Source organism: Melanerpes formicivorus, unplaced genomic scaffold, assembly GCF_026170545.1.
Source record: "Melanerpes formicivorus ecotype bairdi unplaced genomic scaffold, bMelFor1.0.p_v2 SCAF_10, whole genome shotgun sequence".
NCBI classification, from domain to species: Eukaryota; Metazoa; Chordata; class Aves; order Piciformes; family Picidae; genus Melanerpes; species Melanerpes formicivorus.
The window spans coordinates 5621274-5640764 of record NW_027142362.1 but is presented as its reverse complement, the minus strand read 5'-3'; the positions used below and the strand labels follow the sequence as shown (position 1 = coordinate 5640764).

Sequence of the window (19491 nt, the reverse complement as noted above, 5' to 3'; positions counted from 1 at the left end):
AGGTGAAGTATTGACCCAGAGCATGCTGCAGGCAGCCAGGGCTCCTCTAGCAGCATGGATTTCAAGGAGGTGCCCTTTGTACCTCTGCCATCCAGGAAATCAATCTCGAGTCAGTTACTGCTGTTACTGTCCCCAGTTAATGCTCCAGAGAGCCTGAGATGTATTTCCTTGGCAGAAATTCTCTCTGGCTGGATTTGGAATGGCAACAATACATCACAGACCCATGACTAGCTCCTGCTGCCTGTGGATATGGAGGTACAGTTCAAGGCTTAAGTGTTTTAAATCTCCTTGGTAGCATTTCATTGTTCCTCAGGCCTGCTACCCCCCTGCTTGCTTTCCCCAGGACCCCAGGAAATCCAGTTTGTGGTGCACAAGACCACAGAGCCTGCAAGCATCAGAACTGGCACTGTCCCAGCCTCTTCAGAAAGGCTGGCACTTGCCCTTTGCCAGTGGCGCTGGCAGGCCAGCTACAGCTTGGGTGAAACAAAGCTCCAACAATGGCTCCAGAGTGCAGTGGGAAGGGGAGGGAGCTGCCTCTTGTGGCACACACTGAGCCCTGCAAACTGGGGGATGGGAAGAGTTACCCCATAGCTTGTTTCTAAACGTCTGCAGTGACACAAAGAGGGAAGGAAGATGACGTGAGCCCAGCAAGTTGTTTATTGCAAGTGACTGGAAGGAAACGTAGACCTCGAGCTCCTCTTTCACCTAACAAGGGCAGCAATAGCACAAAGGGCTAGGCAAGAGCCACATATGGTGGGGTAAGGGGAAAAGCACAGCTGAGAGGCAGCAATGATCCAAACTAATTCTGGGCACACAGCAGGAACGGCTCTCAAAAGCCCAACATTTTAATCAGCAGCCTTGGTACAGAAGAGGCTTCCCACGAAGGCAGTTCACCTACCCGGGCTTTAAGGCCCAGGATCATCTGTCTTGTCAAGCTGCCCTCAACAGCTGCTTTCAGGGAGGGTGGCTTTGCAGAATGCCTCACAGGAGCGAGGTTCAGCCCAGTCCCTGTGGCAGGAGCTGCTGTTGGAAGCCGAGCGTCGCTTCCCCTCCCCGCTCACATCCGCCTGGCCTTCCGCGGGCGGCAGCCGTTGTGTGGCACCGGCGTGTTGTCAGTGATGGAGATGACCTCCAGACCCCCCATGGTCAAACCCTTGATGGCAGCCTGGAAGACAGCAGGTGACACTTGGTTATCAACACAGGAACAGCAGAGAAGTGGGGGGAAAAGCTCAGGGGAAAAAGGATTTGGTCTGAAAATCAACTTCTCCCAATGGTTTGAACTTTGTAGTTGTCTCCAAAGGAAGGAACCTGCAGCACAAAGCCCAGGCCAAGCCTCTCTGCTCCAGTTCCTTCATCACTCCCAGCAATTTTCCCCCTTCAGCTGGATACAGTCCCAAGTACAGGTTCTGTTCTGCCTCCAAAGTGCTATTAATCAGATTCTAATGGGGTTGTTCAGCCTGGAGAATTCCCCAGGGGCACCTTAGAGCTGCCTTCCGTTAGCTGAAGGGATCCTCCAGGAAGGCTGCAGAGGGACTTTTCCTGAGGGTGTCTAGAGACAGGACAAGGGGGAATGGTTTGAAGCTGAGGCAGAGAAGGGTTAGACTGGAGCTGAGGAAGAAGTTCTTCAGTAGGAGGTTGCTGAGCCTTTCTGGCTGCCTCCTGCTTGAGGGTGTTCAAAGCCAGGCTGGATGTGGCCTTAAGCAACTGAATCTAGCTGAGAGTTGTCCCTGCCCACGACTGGGGAGGTTGGAGCAGATGATCTCTGAGGTCCCTTCCCACCTGAGCAGAATTCTGTGATTCTGAATTTTCATTACTAGGTGCCCGAGTAATGAATTCTCCAGAAAACCAGTCAGGAGAAGCAGCCTGAATTTCAAAAGCCTGGAAGGATGCCTGAGGAAGAAAAGCAGGAGACGTTGGCACCTACCTTGCGCCCCGGTCCCAGTCCTTTCACCATGACTCGCACGTGCAGCACACCCTTCCCACGTGCTTTCTGTGAAGAGAACAATGCCTTAGTGTTCTCCTGGATGTAACTACTGCTGCTCTGGCTCCCCAGGAGTCTCTTTGTTCCCCTCTGACCCACTATCATAGCAGTCTGTAAGTAAAACTAAAGGGCAGGTAGTAATGGATATGGAAGGCAACGCTGGGGGATCGCTGCACAAAGACACGAGGAGAAAAGGAGGCCTGGATACAGCTACGGCAGGCTGAAGAGAACATCTGTGCTAGCCTGTCAGTGCTGCAGACAGAGAGCTTGAAGACCAAACTGTTACCTACAGCCAGGGCAGAAGAGATGCCCATGTGTATGTGACTGGTGTGGCAAAGGACTAACAGAGAAGGGAAAACAGCCTTGAGTTAGTTCTAAGGCAGCGACCTCTCTCCTGTGCTCAGTGGCTTCCTTCTGGAGGGGAAATGAGGAAAGCAGTCAAGCTTTAGCTTTGCTGTGCAGGAGTCCACACCTTCAGTGCCAAAATTCCAGGGGCTTGCAAATTGAAAATGCAAAGCAGGGGCTGCAAAGCAGGGGCTGCAAAACGGAGCCGTGCTGCCACCGCCTGGACACAGCTCCTCCAGGCCCCTCGCTTTGTGTGTCCCAACAGCTTACACAGGGACTGAGTCCAGCTGGTCAAGCAGAGCTGTGCAGCTGGTTAAGAGGCTCCAACGAGCACAAACCAACAGTGAAGATGATCTTCTCTTTCTCAGAACCAACCACAACAAGGTGCTGGCCAGCAGTGGCACCAAACCACCTCCAACATGAAAGGCTGGAACCAGATCCCCTGCATTTAGGATGAGGATTTTCAGTTTAACCTGGCCTCATTCTGCTGTAAGGAGGACTGTGGTGCAGCCAAGTTCCTCTTCTCCTGCCACCTGGGCACCCACATGGCTGTTTTTAGAAACAATGGCAGTGAACTGGATGCAGCTGGAAACCACAAGTGCAAGGACATCCCCTTCTTTGACTTGGAACGGTTAGCAGCAGCTCTGTTCTGTGGCACAGAGCAAACATCAAATGTTTGGAGGGCTGGAGCACCTCTCCTATGAGAAGAGGCTGAGAGAGTTGGGCTGTTCAATATGGAGGAGAGAAGGCTCCCAGGAGACCTTATTGTGGCCTTCCAGTATCTGAAGGAGGCTGCAAGAAGGCTGGGGAAGGACTTCTTAGAATGTCAGGTAGTGATCAGACTAGGGGGAACAGAGCCAAGCTAGAGGAGGTGATTTAGATTAGACATCAGGAGGAAGTTCTTCCCCATGAGGGTGGTGAGAGACTGGCACAGGTTGCCCAGGGAGGTGGTGGAAGCCTCATCCCTGGAGGTTTTTGCAGCCAGGCTGGATGTGGCTGTGAGCAACCTGCTGTAGTGTGAGGTGTCCCTGCCCATGGGGGGCTGGAACTGGCTGCTCCTTGAGGTCCCTTCCACCCCTGACAATTCTATGATTCTATCTATAAACCAGGTGTTTCCAAGGTTGGTTTGAAAGTGACCTGCTGCTGATTCAGGGGCTAGATTTCCAAACCATCCAGGACATCTTAGAAAAAGGAAGCTGTGCAAGCTGGTACTGAGGATAAGCTGAGTTACCTTTCACAGCTGGGCACTTGGACCTGCTGTTTCCAGCCTGCTTTGTGTGAAGATGAAATTGCCAGCCAACAGCAGTGTGCTGCTTGAGTGCAAATCACAGAATGGTCTGGGGTGGAAGGGACCTACAGAGGTCATTGAGTCCAACCCCCTCTGCAGTCAGCAGGGACATCCTCAACTAGATCAGGTTGCCCTGTTGAGCCTCCCTTTGAATATCTCCAGGGATGGGGCTTCAACCACCTCCCTGAGAAACCTGTTTCAGTGTTCCACAGGCCTCATGGTGCAGAACTTGTTCCTAACATCCAGTCTAAATCTTCCCTTCTCTAGTTTGAAGCCATTGTCCCTCATCCTGTCACTGCAGGCCTTTGCAAACAGTCTCTCTCCATCCTTGTAGCCCGCTCAGGTACTGGCAGGCTGCTATTAGGTCTCCCTGGAGCCTTGTCTTCTCCAGGCTGAACAACCCCAGCTCCTTCAGCCTGCAAGGGGCAGAGCTCATGCTGGTGCCTGGGAGCAAGGCAGTACCCAGGCAGTGCGGGGAGAGGCAGTGAGAGGCTCCTGTGTGGGAGGCTGAGGGCTGTGGGGGCAGACTCACCGTTGCTGCCGCGATGGCCGCGGTCTGGGCCGCGATGGCAGTGCCCTTCTTGGCATTCTGGAAGCCTTCTGTGCCACAGGAGGTGCGGGCAAAGGGCCTGTTGTCAAAGCTGACCACCTGGATGTGGGTGCTACAAAAAGAGAGGGGCAAGAGGAAGCAGCTACAACCAAGCTTTATTGACTGCTTTCTTCTTGCTCACCTTACTGGTCTGGCTTGCCCCAGGGCTCCCATCTCCCTCCTCCAAGCCACCCTCACTCAGCACTGCCTTGAGCTGAGACCTCCTAGCAGTGCTCACCCTAGAGAATCTGAGCAAGGAGGCAAAACCTTGCTGGGTCAGCTAAACTTTATCCAGGTGCACCTCAGATACCGCTTCGCCCTTCCAGACCCATCTCCCTGTCAGCACCTTGCAGCTGCTCTTTAATGCACAAAGCATTTCTACACCTTAAAAAGGCTGAAAGAAACAGTAAAATCTTGTCTCAGGCATCACTGAGGAAAGAACCAACCCCTGGAGAATGTGATTAATGTTTTAACAACAGTGCTGGAGCAGAGGGTTGGAAGAACCCTGCCAGTGAAGCAGTGAGCAGCAAATTAGTCGTAGCAGAATGGAGCCAAGGTGTTAAAAACCATTAGAGTGCTGCTGCAGGCACTGTAAGGACAGCTCTGCTTCCTGAACAGCACTGAGGTCTGAATTCAGTATTATCCTCCCAGTCCTCTGAGCCTTTTCATCAAAACCAGTGGGCAAAGCCCAGCTCTGTGAGAGGCTTTCATTCTGCATGGGAGCAGGAATGGAGCAGCTCCTTTGCTTACTTGTTGTAGGTAGCTTTGATGTGAGCTATGGGGATCTCTTCATAGACCTTTCCATCCCACCTCATGGAGTTCCTCTGCAGGATCAAAGGGCTGAGGAGCAAAACAAGAGTTAGCAGGCACTTGCTCTTTAAACTTTCACACACACACACAGAGACAACAGCCTGTTGGGGGAGACCTCCGAGCTCAGCCAGTCCAACCTTGAGCCCAGCACTGCAGGCTCAACACTAAGCCACGTCCCTGAGTGCTAGGCCCAGAGCTGCTTGGACACCTGCCGGGACGGTGGCTCCAGCGCTGCCCTGGGCAGACCGTCCCAGCCTTTGAGAGCTCTCTCTGTAAAGAAGCTTCTGCTGGCACCCAGCCTCAACCCGCAGTTCTGTTTCGCATTGGGAAAGCAAGCAGCCAGCAGGCCTCCGACAGACGCAGGCTGTGCTGATGGTTAAGCCAGTAGCTCTCCCCGCCTCGGCTGAAGGCGACCAACCCTCGCAGCAGGAGCCCCGCCGGCGCGGCCTGCCCCTCTCACCTCAGCTCGCTCACGCTCTGCTTCTCCGCCTCCTGCGCGGCCGCCGCCGCTCCCGCGAGCTCCTGCAGCCGGGTCGGGCCGGTGTGCAAGCCGCGGCACCGCGCAGCCGCGCAGCTCCTGCGGGAGAGACACGGCGGTGAGGGGAGCGGGGGTGTGGAGAGCGAGGGCGAGCCGCAGGGCCGGGGCGGGAGGGCTCAGGCAGTCAGCCCGGAGCGAGGCGGGGGAGCCCGGCCCGGCCCCGGAGGAGCCCGTCCCGGCCCCGGGGGGGTCCCGCCGCTCACCCCCAGGCCGCTCCGAGCAGCCGTTGCCAGGCGACCGCCAGCGCCGCGCTCATGGCCGCGGCCGCCCGCGCGCCCGGTGAGCTCGTCGCAAAGCGTGACGGGAGCCGGGGAGGAAAGATGGCGGCGGCCGCCACCTCCCCGCGGTGAGGTTACCGCAAAGGCCGCCGGGAGCGAGGGGGGAAGGTGGCTGCCGCGGTGCATTGTGGGCCGCGCGGCACCGCGATGGCGGCGCCCAGGCAGCGAGCCCTGGGCTGGGGTCGGCGGCTTTGTACCGCCCCTGCGCCTCGGCCCTGGAAGCTTTTCGGGGCGATGTGCCTGCTGAGGCTGCCCCGCATCACGCAGCCCCTCAAGAAGGAGGAGGAAGAGATGGCGGCCCTCATGGGGCAGGTAGAGGGGGGGACCCGGGGGGGCCGGCCGCCGGGAAAGCGGCTGCTCAAGGCCTGGCCGGCAGGGCGACCTGCGGGCCTGGGGGCCGTGGCTAGTGCCCAGCAGCGCCTCAGGTGCTGCCGGGCACCGCTTGCGTCTGCTAGCCCCAGCAGGTGCGCGAAACCGGGATGAGGGCGCCTTGGGGGACGTCACTTCACGACGCTGAGCGCTCGGTGCCATTTGCTGCCCGCGCCAGGGGCCGTGAATCCGGGCGGCTTCCTTGACGGCGGCAGAGGTTCCTGCTGCGAGCAGGCCAGTCCTGCCCTCTCTCGGGCAAGTTCCCGTCGTCTTGCCGTTGCTGAGGTGGAAATGACTGAATTGTGCGTGCCGAGTGCAGCCCCTGGCGCTTGGTGGCTTGAGAATGCTTCCTGTTGCCCTTCTAGATAGAGCTGGAGAAAAGCCACTATTCAGACCATGAAATCCGGAAGATGCAGGAGGAGGAGCAGCTGAGGAGGAGGAAGGAAAGCAGCTATGATGATGTTGATGAAGGACCTGGCAAAACTGTCATCATGGCTCAGGACCTGGAGGAGAAATGGGAACAGAAGTTCCTGCAGTTTGAAGCTGCCCCGCGTTTAACAGGTACGGGCTGGGGGGGGAGGGCACCCTGAGTGCTTGCCGAGCACAGCAGAGTGCAGGGCAGGAGAGGAGGGGCACTTGCTGGGGCCCTTTTCATGCAGCTTGGTGGAGGGGAGGCATTTCTTTGAGGTTTTGTTAAAAGAGACTCTGTGGCAGCACTGCTGGTACCCGAGGAGGGACCTGGTTAGCACAGGAGTCACTGCTCCCACGCTGCACTGGTGCAGGCGTTCAGCCTCACCAGAGAGAAAGGCTGAACGTGGCTGTTGTTCCCAGGCTCAGTTCCTTGGTTCCCAAGTTTCACTCAGGGCTTCTGCTGAGTTTAGTCATAAGAGAGATCCAGGCTGCTTGCTATAAACCCCTCCTGCAAACCAGACTCTGCATTCCAGCTGGATCCTGCCCTGGCTTCTTAGAGGGGCTGAGCATCTTTGTCTGGGTTGTTGCATTCTGTGTATCCCCATTGTGTGTGCTAGGGCTGAGATGCAGAGAGTGGGTGAGTCCAAGGGAGCAGGGCAGTGCTGCCAGGAGCCTTTGTCTCCAGTGGGGGTTGGGTTTTGGCAGATGCTGATAAAAGCAACAATCGGACGTCGCTGGACAGGAGGCTGGACAGCAACCTGCTGCTCCTGGTGAAAGAGAAAGTTGGCAACCAGGAGCTCTGGCTCCTGCCTCAAGCAGAATGGCAGCCTGGAGAGACACTGCGAAGCACAGCTGAGAGAGCCATGGCTACAGCTTTGGGTGTGTAGTTTGCTCTCTGCATGCCTCTCCCTCCTCTTTGTCTCTAGGGTTCTCTTCCTGTGCCCCATCTCCCTCCTCTTTGTCTCTAGGGTTCTCTTCCCTTGTCCTGTCTCCCTCCTCTTTGTCCCAGGGGTTCTCTTCCCCTGCCCTATCTCCCTCCTCTTTGTCCCAGGGTTCTCTTTCTGTGCTCCATCTCCCTCCTATTTGTCCCAGGGTTCTCTTTCTGTGCTCCATCTCCCTCCTATTTGTCCCAGGGTTCTCTTTCTGTGCTCCATCTCTTTCCTTTGTCCCAGAGGTTCTTTTCCTGTGCCCCATCTCCCTTCTCTTTGTCTCTAGGGTTCTCTTCCCCTGCCCCATCTCCCTCCTCTTTGTCCCAGGGTTCTCTTCCTGTGCCCCATCTCCCTCCTCTTTGTCCCAGGGTTCTCTTCCTGTGCCCCATCTCCCTCCTCTTTGTCTCAGGGGTTCTCTTCCTGTGCCCCATCTCCCTCCTCTTTGTCCCAGGGGTTCTCTTCCTGTGCCCCATCTCCCTCCTCTTTGTCCCAGGGGTTCTCTTCCTGTGCCCCATCTCCCTCCTCTTTGTCCCTAGGGTTCTCTTCCCCTGCCCTGTCTCCCTCCTTTGTCCCAGGGGTTTTCTTCCTCTGCCTGATCTCCCTCCTCTTTTCCCCATGGGTTCTCCTTTTCTTCTGCCTTATCTGAGGGCTGTTTGCCATCTGCTGTAGCAAGGTTGCTCCCCATCTGCTGGGAGAAGGCATTTCCTGGCAGAGGGAGGGAGCTCACTGGGGTCAGCTCCTGGCAGGAGCTGTGACCCCGAGCGATCAGCTCTGTGCTGCCACAGTGTCTGTGGTGTGTGCAGGGCTGATGTGGCTGCAGCTTGAGAGCTGGGGCATCTCTGGCTGCCAGCAGCTGCAGTGCTGATGTCCCCTGGATTGATCTGGCCTTGCTGCAAGTGTATGGCTTCTCTTGCCCTCTTTTAGCAGCTGGCTGATGGCAAAGCCACGTGGCCTCACTTTGCACTGCAGGCTGGCAAACTTGATCCCCTCTCCCAGCCTCTCACAGAGAGCACTCACTGGGCTCCAGACAAGTGGCAGGAGGCTGCCTTAGAGCTGGCAGATTTCTGCTAAGCAGAATGTGGTACTTTTAGAATCATAGAACCAACCAGCTTGGAAAAGACCTCAGAGATCATCAAGTCCAACCTGTCACCCAACACCTCCTGGCAGCTAAACCATGGCTCCAAGTGCCACATCCAAGCCTTTTTTGAGCACCTCCAGGGATGGTGACTCCACCACCTCCCTGGGCAGCACATTCCAATGGCCAACAACTCTCTCAGTGAAGAACTTTCTCCTCATCCCCAGCCTAAACCTCCCCTGGCACAGCTTGAGACTGTGTCCTCTTGTTCCTATTGGAAAGATAAGGAACTTAAAACTGGTTGTACCAAATCCATTTGTTCTTTCCTTGCTTCTTTGCTCTGGAGAGATGCTGCCTTGCTTCTGCTTGACCTTGGCTGCATGGTTTTGGTTAGGTCTCTCAGCAACTTTCTCTGCTTCTCCCTTTTGTCCAGAGGGGTAGGGGCAGGGTGGGGAGGGGCAGGAAAGGAGAAGCTAATAGCTTCCCCTGGCCTTTGACCAGAGGGGTTCTTGTGCTGTTTACCAATTGTTAATACCTGTAAATATTGTGAATCCTCTCTGTTTTGTACACATTCATTGCACTCCACTAGAGATTGTAGCTCTGCTTGTAAATACAGCTTCCATTTCCTTCCAGATGGGCTGGGTTGGCAAAGCTAATGTTGGGGGGTGGGGGGAAATTTCAACCTGCCAGACAGAAGGAGTGGCTCACACTGCCTTTCCATTCCTTCAGAGGAGCAGGCCCTGTTGTTCTGTGCTCTTATGCCTTGTTTTGTTTCTCTCCTTGCCCTGCTGGGCTCTTGCAGGAGGCCATGTCCAAGCCAAAACCCTGGGGAATGCCCCACATGGGGTTTACAAGTACAAATTCCCCAGGGCCATCAGGACTGAGGAGAACCTGGGAGCCAAGGTGTTCTTCTTCAAAGCCTTTCTCCAGAGCAGTGATTTGTCCCAGGCAGAGCTGAAGAGAGACTACCTCTGGGTCACAAAGGAGGAGCTGGGAGGTTACTTGAAGGCAGAGTACCTGAAGAAAGTGAATCGCTTCCTCCTGGACTTGTAAGCAGCAGGCTGTGCTCCAGCAGATGGGAGAGGTGTGGGACATGGCTCCAGGGAGGAGCACAGCTGCTGCTTTGCATGGCCTGTGTCTGTCAGATGTTAACTTGGGCTCTGGGGGATAATCTGCCCTTGCCTTATTTCCCAGTTCTCTTCTCTGGGCCTGTACTAAATAAATATCAAAACTGAGACTTGGAAGTGGAGCTTTCCTGAGGGAGTTCTTTGCTCTTGTTGAATCCTCCTCCTTGGAAATGCATGTTGTGATCTTCTCCTCTCCCAGGTGTGCAGCTCCCTGGGGCTGTGGTACCCAGGGGGCTCACTTTCCTCACCAGACTCCTCTCGAAGTCTCAAGCTCAAATGGTTTCTTCTGTGCAATGGTTAATGCTTGTCTCTGGTACCTGCAGGGCTGGAGGGCTGTTTGTCCTGCTGGGAACAGACCCTCCTGGCCACAGAGCTGGGGAGAGGGAACCTTACAGCTTGTTAGCCTGGAGCCTGTGATGTGTGGTGACCATGGAGCATGTGGATGCACAAGGAACAGGCAGCAGCTCTTCCTCTGAGCTGAGCTCTGCCTTCCCATCCCCTCTGCCTGCCTCTTGGACCTAAAGCTACAGCAGCAGACACTGAAGGAGGGTAAGAAGAGCAGCTCTGCACTGTGAGGCTGGGGAAAGGCTGCTCTACCTTTGCTGCCCCCTGGGAGCTGCCTGGAATGTGGCCCTGGGGAGTTCTCAGTGTCCACTCCTGGTGCATTAGGCCAGCACTGCTGACCCAGCCCAGCTGGCTCTGCCTCAGGTAGCCTGACCCTGCTGCCCCAATTTATTAGGAGATCTATCCTGGGCTCCTCTCCTCTCTCTGGGGTTGGTTCTACTTCTTGAAGGTTTCTTTCTCTGCCTGTAAATGCTGCTCTCTGGTAGCCAGAGTGTGGGCCCAGTGCTGAGTGCTGGCTGGTCCTTGCCTTCTGCAGGGGCAGGCAGGGAGGGAGGAAATAGCTGTTGTTAATCACTGGGAGAGAGTCAGGCCTCCAGAGGTGGAACTGGGGATTGCTATATGTGTTTTATCAACCCTTTGGGAGCTGTTGAGCTGCAGGCCTCAAATTAAAGCCATCCTTAATCACTCCACAAGCCACTGGGGTGGGGAGATGGCACAGCAGCCCTCTTCTCTCTGGGTTTTTTTCCCTAGCCCTGGGCAGTTTGGGAGCTGCAGACTGGCTGTAAATTAGCCACAAACCTAAACCTGGGGTCTTGAAGCAGCCTTGCAAGCCTGGCAAGGGGCTTGTCTGCCACAGAGAGCCCTTGCAGAGAGGAAATAAGTGCAGAGCAGGAGACCTGCCCCCCAGAACTGCTGATTGTTTGGCTCTTGTCTGAAGGGGAGAATAGAATAGAATAGAATAAACCAGGTTGGAAGAGACCTTCAAGATCATCGTGTCCAACCTATCATCCAGCACCATCTAATCAACTAACCCGTGGCACCAAGCACCCTGTCAAGTCTCCTGAACACCTCCAGCGATGGTGACTCCACCACCTCCCCAGGCAGCCCATTCCAATGGGCAATCACTCTCTCTGTGTAAAACTTCCTCCTGACCTCCAGCCTGAACCTCCCCTGGCACAGCCTGAGACTGTGTCCTCTTGTTCTGGTGCTGGTTGTCTGGGAGAAGAGACCAACCTCTGCCTCTCTACAACCTCCCTTCAGGTAGTTGTAGACAGCAATAAGGTCACCCCTGAGTCTCCTCCTCTCCAGGCTAAGCAGCCCCAGCTCCCTCAGCCTCTCCTCACAGGGCTGTGTTCCAAGCCCCTCCCCAGCTTTGTTGCCCTTCTCTGGACATGCTTCAGCAAGTCAACCTCCTTCCTAAACTGAGGGGCCCAGAACTGGACACAGGACTCAAGGTGTGGCCTAACCAGTGCAGTGTACAGGGGCAGAATGACCTCCCTGCTGCTGCTGGCCACACTGTTCCTGATGCAGGCCAGGATGCCATTGGCCCTCTTGGCACCTGGGCACACTGCTGGCTCATGTTCAGCCTACCATCAACCAGCACCCCCAGGTCCCTCTCTGTTTGGGAGCTCTCAGCCACTCTGACCCCAGCCTGTAGCTCTGCATGGGGTTGTTGTGGCCAATGTGCAGAACCTGGCACTTGGATGTGTAAAGGGAGGCTCTTGCCTTCTCCAGGGCTGAAAGCTCCTGCAGAGGAGCAGTTGGAAATGCATGTTGTGAGCAAGGTGAGTCCTTCCCCCACCAGCCTGGGGGCCATGGGTGCAGTCAGCTCAGGACAGGGATTTTTTTCTGCCCCCCTGTTTCAGGCTGTTGCTGGCTGCAACTCCTGAGAAGAGCTTTGTGTGCACAGGCCTTGGGCATGGCCTTTGCCCAGGGCTCTGAGCCCTTTCCCACCCCAAGGGTAGGTCTTGTCATGCTGGCAACTTTTTGGGTGTTGAGACTGCAACCAGCCAGGTGAGGGAGGTTCTCCTGCCCATCTATTCTGCCCTGCTGAGGCTACATCTGGAGTCTTTTGTCTAGTTCACAGGATCACAGGATGTTAGGGGTTGGAAGGGGCCTCTGGAGATCACTGAGCCCAACCCCTCTGCCAGAGCAGCTGTGGGTTAAGGAGAGATAAGGAACTGCTGGAGAGAGTCCAGCAGGAGCTGCAAGGCTGCTTAGGGGACTGGAGCATCTGTCTGATGGAGAGAGGCTGGGAGGCCTGGGGCTGTTGAGACTGGAGAGGAGGAGGCTGAGAGGGCATCTCAATGCTGATCAATAGTATCACAGTATCAGTCAGGGTTGGAAGGGACCACAAAGATCACCCAGTTCCAAGCCCCCTGCCATGGGCAGGGACACCCCACACTAGATCAGGCTGGCCAGAGCCTCAGCCAGCCTGGTCCAGGGATGGGGCCTCAACCACCTCCCTGGACAACCCATCCCAGGGCTTCACCACTCTCATGGGGAAGAACTTCCTCCTCACCTCCAGCCTGAATCTCCCCACCTCCAGCTTCATTCCATTCCCCCTAGTCCTATCACTCCCTGAGATCCTGAGCAGTCCCTCCCCAGCCTTCCTGTAGCCCCCTTGAGATACTGGAAGGCCACAATTAGGTCTCCTCAGAGCCTTCTCTTCTGCAGACTGAACAGCCCCAACTCCTTCAGTCTGTCCTCATAGGAGAGGTGCTCCAGCCCTCTGCTCACCCTTGTGGCTAGGAGAGGTGCCAAGAGCATGGGGCCAGGCTTTTTGCAGTGGTGCCCAGTGATGGGCAGCAGGCACAAACTGGAACACAGCAAGTTCCACCTAACCATGAGGAAGAGCTTTGCTGTGAGGGTGCTGGAGCCCTGGAGCAGGCTGCCCAGAGAGGTTGTGGAGTCTCCTTCTGTGGAGACTTTCAAGGCCCCCTCTGGATGTGTCCCTGTGTGACCTGCCCTGGGTGGTCCTGCTTTAACAGGATGGGGGTGGGCTTGCTGATCTCCAGAGGTCCCTTCCAACCCCTCCCATCCTGTGATTCTCTGAACAAAACTTCCAAAGGATCTAAAGTGCTGTTGAGTTGCTGCTTGTTTGTTCTCAAACCCAGGAGCACAAAAGAGGGTGTGTGTGTGGGGGGGGGGGGGGGGCGGGGGGGTATAAAGCAGCTTGCTGGAAGCTTGCTGATCTTCAAACCCAGGCAGCTCTTCATCTATCTCACTGAAGCTCCAAGTCTTTGCATGTTGCCTGTGCTGAGGGGGGGTGGAGCTCCCTCCAGCACTGCAAAACATCACAACCAACAGCCTCCTCCTTTTGGTGCCTTGTGTGTGTGTATTGGGCTCAGGCCTTTGTTTCTGCAGGTAGCAGCTGTGGGGGGGGCTTGGTCTTGTCTGGGATCTGAGATTATTGTGTTGTCCTCCACTGAAACACCAATTCCTGCTTGCAGCCTGCATTGGAACAGCATTCATTTCCTCCCTTCCTCCCTTCCTCCCTTCCTCCCTTCCTCCCTTCCTCCCTTCCTCCCTTCCTCCCTTCCTCCCTTCCTCCCTTCCTCCCTTCCTCCCTTCCTCCCTTCCTCCCTTCCTCCCTTCCTCCCTTCCTCCCTTCCTCCCTTCCTCCCTTCCTCCCTTCCTCCCTTCCTCCCTTCCTCCCTTCCTCCCTTCCTCCCTTCCTCCCTTCCTCCCTTCCTCCCTTCCTCCCTTCCTCCCACCGATAGTATCTAAAAGCCCTCAGCTACAAACAGTCCCACATCCTGAAACCCAGAGGCTTTGGCTCAGCTCTGCATGGTCTGTTCCCCTGCCCTCTGGCCCTGCTGAGAGGGAAGGCAGAAGGGCACCAGGCAGGGCTGGTGGTGGAGGGGATGATTTGTATCTCCTTTTTTCTCAGCTCCCAGAGGTTCCACAGTAGCTCACTGAGGTTGTTCTTTTCCCTTGAGAACTTGGTGGCTGCAGGCTGCCTTTCTACTCATAGAATCACAGAACAGCTCAGAAGGACCTCAAGAGATCATTTACTCCAAGCTCCCATCCATGGGCAGGGACACCTCTCAACTAGACTCAGCTGCTCAAGGCCTCATCCAACCTGGCCTTCAACACCCCCAGGCAGGAGGCAGCCACAATCTCCCTGGGCAGCCTATTCCACAGTCTCACCACCCTCCTATGGAAGAACTTCTTCCTCAGATCCAATCTAACCCTGCTCTGCCTCAGCTTCAAGCCATTCCCCCTTGTCCTGTCTCTAGACACCCTCATGAGAAGTCCCTCTGCAGCCTTCCTGCAGGATCCCTTCAGGCACTGGCAGGCAGCTCTAAGGTGCCCCTGGAGTCTTCTCTTCCCCAGGCTGAACAACTTCATTAGCATTTGAGCAGTAGCACTTTGGAGGCAGAACAAAACCTGCATGTGGGACTTCATCCAGCTGGTCCCCCCAGAGCCTTCTTCCCTCTAGAACTGCTGAAGATTGAGGTGAGAGCTGATGCCTGAAGCTGCTGATCTTGTGCCTAAGGGCTGCTCTCCCCCTCAAGAGCATGGGCAGAGAGAAGCTGGGGGTGTTGGTGCAAGGGGCACGGAGCAGGGGTGCTGCTGGGAGGCCAGCAAGGCAGGGCAGGGGCTGAGCCTGCCTGCTGCTGCCTGCCTGCTTCCTGCTCCCTCTCATTCATCAGTGGAATGATGTCCATTACATCTCTCCTTTCAGGTTTGACCCTCCCCAGTGTTCTTCTGTAGCATGAAACCCTTGGGGGAAGTGAGTGATTGGGGAAAGTAACTGGATCTAATGCAGCTTTAATGGGCCCCCAGGAGCAGCAGGCTGGGCTGGGAGGGGGCTCAGGCAGCCTCCTGCTTCTGCAGGCAAACAGGAATTGGTCTTGCTGCCTGGCTATCTATCTGCCTTCCTGATCTGTGAGCTTTTAATAATTGGTTTGGTGACCTGCTGGCAGTGTTCTTTCTCTCTGCAGAGCTTTGCCCAGTCCCCAGTTAATATAATGGGTCACAAATCCCATTTGCTTTTGAATTCTGAGTAATCCTTTTGTTAATGTCGCCCCTATTGCTTCTCTGGAAGGGTTGGAGGAAATCAGAGCCCTGTGCTAATCAGTAAATCTGCTCCTGCATCTCTCTGGGCTGCTGCCCTGCCCTGCCTGCCTGTTCCAAATGACCAGTGCAGCCCATTTGTGCTGGAGCCTCTGCAAAGCAGCAGTTGCCACCTTGAGCTGTGGTCCATGCAAATGGCACGGGCTGGAAATGTTGAAGGAGGCTGAGGAAAGCCTCAAAGTGAGGTTGGGACGGGGAGTGGGCAGCCAAGTGCTAAAGGCTGAGGAGGGAGGCTGGGCATTGGGAGGAGTCTGATCCCCTCCCCCCCAGCTGTCCTTTGTGGAGGGGCAGGGAGTTCAACGTTTCAGGGTGACTGCTGGGGGTGGCACCTGTGGGGATTCCCTCTTCTGATCCTGTTCCAGCAGTGCTCCCAGCCCAGCATCCAGCCTTGCCCCCTGCACAGAAGCAGGGGATGTGGCACAGCAGAAGGTGCCCTTCCAGCAGCATTCCAGAGGCTCCTGATCTGCCAGGGACTGGAAGCAGCTAACAGGATGGATACAGCCTGTCCCAGACCCCTGTGGAATTCACATTCCTTCATTTTCCCTGCCTGGAAACAGGGCTGGGGTGAGCTGTAGCTACCTTGCCTGCTCCCTCCTGCCTTTGGGGGTAAGTAGCTATCAGATCTCTTTCAGAGGGACAAAAAGCTGCCAGCTGCCCAGCCCCTAAGGTGAGCACAGAATCCAGATTGGATGTCAGGAAGATGTTCTTCCCCATGAGGGTGGTGAGAGCCTGGCACAGGTTGCCCAGGGAGGTGGTGGAAGCCTCATCCCTGGAGGTGTTTGCAGCCAGGCTGGAGGTGGCTGTGAGCAACCTGCTGTAGTGTGAGATGTCCCTGCCCATGGCAGGGGGGTTGGAGCTGGCTGAGCCTTGAGGTGCCTTCCAACCCTGACAAGTCTATGATTCTGTGATACCCCCACTGAAGGAAGAGGAGGGAGAACATCAGCCTCTGAAGGCTTGCAAACCCCTCCAAATCAGCTGCTGCCACCCCAAAGGCTGCCCCCAGCTGTGCTCTTTCTGCAGTGGCTGCCAATGGACTGAACTGGGGTGAAAACTCCAGCAGCAGCTCCAAGCCCCAAAATACCTCACAGCTCACACAGTCACTGCTTCTGGAGCAGTTTTCTTTCCTCTTCTCTGTAGGTCTTCAGTGTCTCACACAGCTGCCAAGCCTCACCCTTTGCCCCTTTCCTTTCTGCTTCCATTTGTCTCCCTATTTTTAGCCTGTCTGTGGCATTCTGGACACGGTGCCTCTGTGCAGTGCTTTGATCAGAGCTGCTGCTGCTGCTGCCACAACCTTGAAGCTAACAGAGTGCAGTGGAGCAGGATGTGATGCATTTAATTCACTTGCTGTGATTGGGCATCCTGATGGCAACCCAGGCAGGCACACAGCATCATCTCCCCTCTCTCCCAGGGTGTTTTCCTTTCACCAGGATTTGGGCTGTTTGATTCCAAACCTCTCTCTCTCTCTCTCTCTGTGGCATTGGCTACAGTGAGGAGCTTCCCAGTGCTGGGGAAACGCTACCAGCTCTAGTTAAAGAGCTAAATTCCCCTGGGGATGGAGCTGGATGTCACTTGCCCGTGAAACAGCTCGGCGCTGGGCACTAGATGGCAGGCGGTGACTGGGAAATCCCAGCCGCGGAGCTTGCATTCCTTTTCCCCTTAAAATCGCCTCCTGCTCTAGCTCTCGAATGCTCCAGTGTGGGAGAAGGGAGAAAGGATCACAATTTCTTGGCCACTGTGCCCAAAGCTCGGTGCCTTGCACGCTGAAGGACCCCAGCAGCTTGCAGAAGGTCACCTTTGGTCCGTGGATGTTTGACAAGGAACTGGAGGGGCAGAGAAAGAGACAGGGAGCAGGCAGACAGCATCTGAGGATGGAGGGTGGGTGGTGGGTGGGTGGTGAGGGCTGCCCAGGGCATGGCAGAGGGGTTAGGGAGGGATGGGAGTGCAGAAGGGCTATGTCCATATGGGGTAGGGATTGTAGGTGTTGGGGACAGGCAGGAAATGCCTGGGGATGAATTTGCTGTGGCCCAGCTGTGCAGCCCTTGCTTTGGAGAGGGTGGTGATGGGGTTGCCAGCAGGGTCCAGGCTTCAGCCACATGCTGCCCCTCAGCTGGTGAGAGGGAGTGCAGTCACCAGAGGCTGGCTGTGGCACTTGCTCGCCGGCACAGCTTTGATTTCCTCGGGGTGGGCTTTGGGGCTCGATCCCCCAGTGGCCACGGCAGTGGCTTTACCTAGAGGGGTAGACTTTCCTCCCCTGCCCCAGTGATGCAGCACGGGCTTCCATGCACCACTGGGGTGCAGGAGTGACAAAATCCTTCCCTTTTCCAGGCAGGGATCCGAGTTCAAAGTGTCCTTGGCTCCTGCTGTGCGCCGCTCCCACCCCTAGGAAGCTGAGGCGGTGCCGGGGGGGCTGCGCGTCCTCTCCCCTGTGCCCCACTCTGGGTGCTGCAGGTCCCCTGTGAGCACCTTCCAAGAAGAAGGAGATAATCTCTAGCTTGTTAGAGTCCTTGCAGGCAGGGAGAATGAGGCTCTTTGCTTTGAAAGGTTTCCTTGCCCGGGATTACAAGATAATGCCTAGGAAACGACATTAGCTCAGCCAGGTTTATGGATTATTTGAAAATCAAATTCTTTTAATCTCATCCACCATCTGGCACCAGCAGAAGAGCCAGCAGCCAGCTCGCTGCTGCTGCTGCCACCCTGACTGTGCTGCAGCAACTGGAGCCCCAGAGCCAGCGAGGGGGCACCGGTGTCTCTGCCCAGCGCCGTGAAGCCTGGCCCCAGCGCTCAGCCCCCAGCGCTCACTCAGCCCCCAGCACTCAAGGCCAACCTTCTCCTGATCCCTTCCCAAGACAGCAGGGAGGTGACACACCCCTGAGGGACTGGGAATGAACAGATGGGCTAGGAACATAGAATAAATAAGGCTGGAAAAGACCTCAGAGATCATCAAGTCCAACTGACACCTCCTGACAACTAAACCATGGCTCCATGTGCCACGTCCAGTCCCCTCTTGAACACCTCCAGGGATGGTGACTCCACCACCACCTCCCTGGGCAGCACATTCCAATGGCCAATCTCTGTGAAGAACTTTCTCCTCACCTTGAGCCTAAACCTCCCCTGGTGCAGCTTGAGACTGTGTCCTCTTGTTCTGCCACAGGTTGCCTGGAAGAGACCAACCCCCACCTGGCTACAACCTCCCTTCAGGTAGTTGTAGACAGCAAGAAGGTCTCCTCTGAACCTCCTCTTCTCCAGGCTAAGCAACCCCAGCTCCCTCAGCCTCTTGCTGCTTGTGTGGCCATGAGAATCAAAGGCAGCAGTCAGAGGGCTCCCAGGCTTTGGATGAAGGCTAAGATCTGATCAGGGGAGCTGCCAGTTGTCAGGTGTGAAGGTTTGTGTCTTCTTTTTTCTCAGCTCCCAGAGGTTCCACAGTAGCTCACTGAGGTTGTTCTTTTCCTTTGAGTGCTTGGAGGCTGCAGGCTGCCTTTCTACTCCTAGCATCATAGAACAGCTCAGGTTGGGAGGGACCTCAGAGATCATCTGCTCCAAGCTCCCCACCGTGGGCAGGGACACCTTTCAGCTCGACTCAGCTGCTCAAGGTCTCATCCAGCCTGGCCTTGAACACCCCCAGGGAGGAGGATCCTGCTCTCTAAGCTACCCATGGTGTCAAGCCTCTCTCTCTCTCTCTCTCTCTCCTCCCCAGTGGTGGTTAGTGATCCCCTGGCTGGGCAGAGAGGGAAGAGGGTGCAGGAGGTCCTTGCACCTCCCTGGGGGGTGAACAAGGTCGGGTGACACCCCATCCCCCAGCTGATTTTTCAGCTTTGAAGCCAGCCCTGCTGCAGAGCTGCTGGACTCTCCTGGGCTGGGTTTCTTTGCTGAGCCTCAACAGGACCATCCATCTTCTCCTGTCTCCTCCAGAGGGCTTCTGCACCTAATGCCACAGAGTGCTATCATCTCAGTACCCATTTAAGAAGAATAAAAAAGCCTTCTGGGACAGCAGGTCACAGTTAGACAATTTAGCTCAAGTAGAGGGAAAGGCCTTTGCAGCTATGAATACACGAATACTTAAATTATATATATATATATATCTAACATTGGGTAACAGCAGGGCTTATAAGCATAATCTATATATATAGCACAGAGCTAACAGCCTCTTCCTTGAGACCCTCCACAGGAGGAGGTGGCTGATCTGCCTGTCAGCCCTGTCCCAGTGCCTGCAGCCACAGCTTGCACCGTTGCTCAGCTTTCACACAATCACAGCGTGTGTTAGATGGGTGGAAGGGACCTGGAAAGCTCATCCAGTCCAGGCCCACCCTGCCAGAGCAGGATCACC

General features: G+C 55.8%; 2 protein-coding genes across 2 annotated transcripts; one reads left to right on the top strand and one right to left on the bottom strand.

The window, feature by feature from the left end:
• Positions 1 to 634: 634 nt before the first annotated feature.
• Positions 635 to 5896, bottom strand: MRPS11 (mitochondrial ribosomal protein S11). Its single transcript, XM_068143399.1, has 6 exons — positions 5755 to 5896; positions 5474 to 5590; positions 4954 to 5043; positions 4147 to 4276; positions 1925 to 1990; positions 635 to 1165 (listed from the first exon to the last, which is right to left on the bottom strand). Exons 1-6 carry the CDS (start codon positions 5805 to 5807, stop codon positions 1058 to 1060), a joined length of 564 nt encoding a protein of 187 aa, XP_067999500.1. The 5' UTR covers positions 5808 to 5896; the 3' UTR covers positions 635 to 1057.
• A 53-nt stretch (positions 5897 to 5949) lies between these two features.
• Positions 5950 to 9848, top strand: MRPL46 (mitochondrial ribosomal protein L46). Its single transcript, XM_068143400.1, has 4 exons — positions 5950 to 6141; positions 6564 to 6759; positions 7315 to 7488; positions 9416 to 9848. The coding sequence occupies exons 1-4, from the start codon at positions 5977 to 5979 to the stop codon at positions 9664 to 9666; spliced, it is 786 nt and encodes a 261-aa protein (XP_067999501.1). The 5' UTR covers positions 5950 to 5976; the 3' UTR covers positions 9667 to 9848.
• Positions 9849 to 19491: the final 9643 nt, after the last annotated feature.

Coding starts and splice junctions, on each gene's coding strand:
- MRPS11 (XM_068143399.1), bottom strand. CDS start 5,807: ATGAGCGCGGCGCTGGCGGTCGCCTGGCAACGGCTGCTCGGAGCGGCC. Junction 5,044..5,473: donor CAGAGCGTGAGCGAGCTGAG/GTGAGAGGGGCA, acceptor TTTGCTCCTCAG/CCCTTTGATCCTGCAGAGGA. Junction 4,277..4,953: donor ATCAAAGCTACCTACAACAA/GTAAGCAAAGGA, acceptor CTCTTTTTGTAG/CACCCACATCCAGGTGGTCA.
- MRPL46 (XM_068143400.1), top strand. CDS start 5,977: ATGGCGGCGCCCAGGCAGCGAGCCCTGGGCTGGGGTCGGCGGCTTTGT. Junction 6,760..7,314: donor AGCTGCCCCGCGTTTAACAG/GTACGGGCTGGG, acceptor GGGTTTTGGCAG/ATGCTGATAAAAGCAACAAT. Junction 7,489..9,415: donor AGCCATGGCTACAGCTTTGG/GTGTGTAGTTTG, acceptor GGGCTCTTGCAG/GAGGCCATGTCCAAGCCAAA.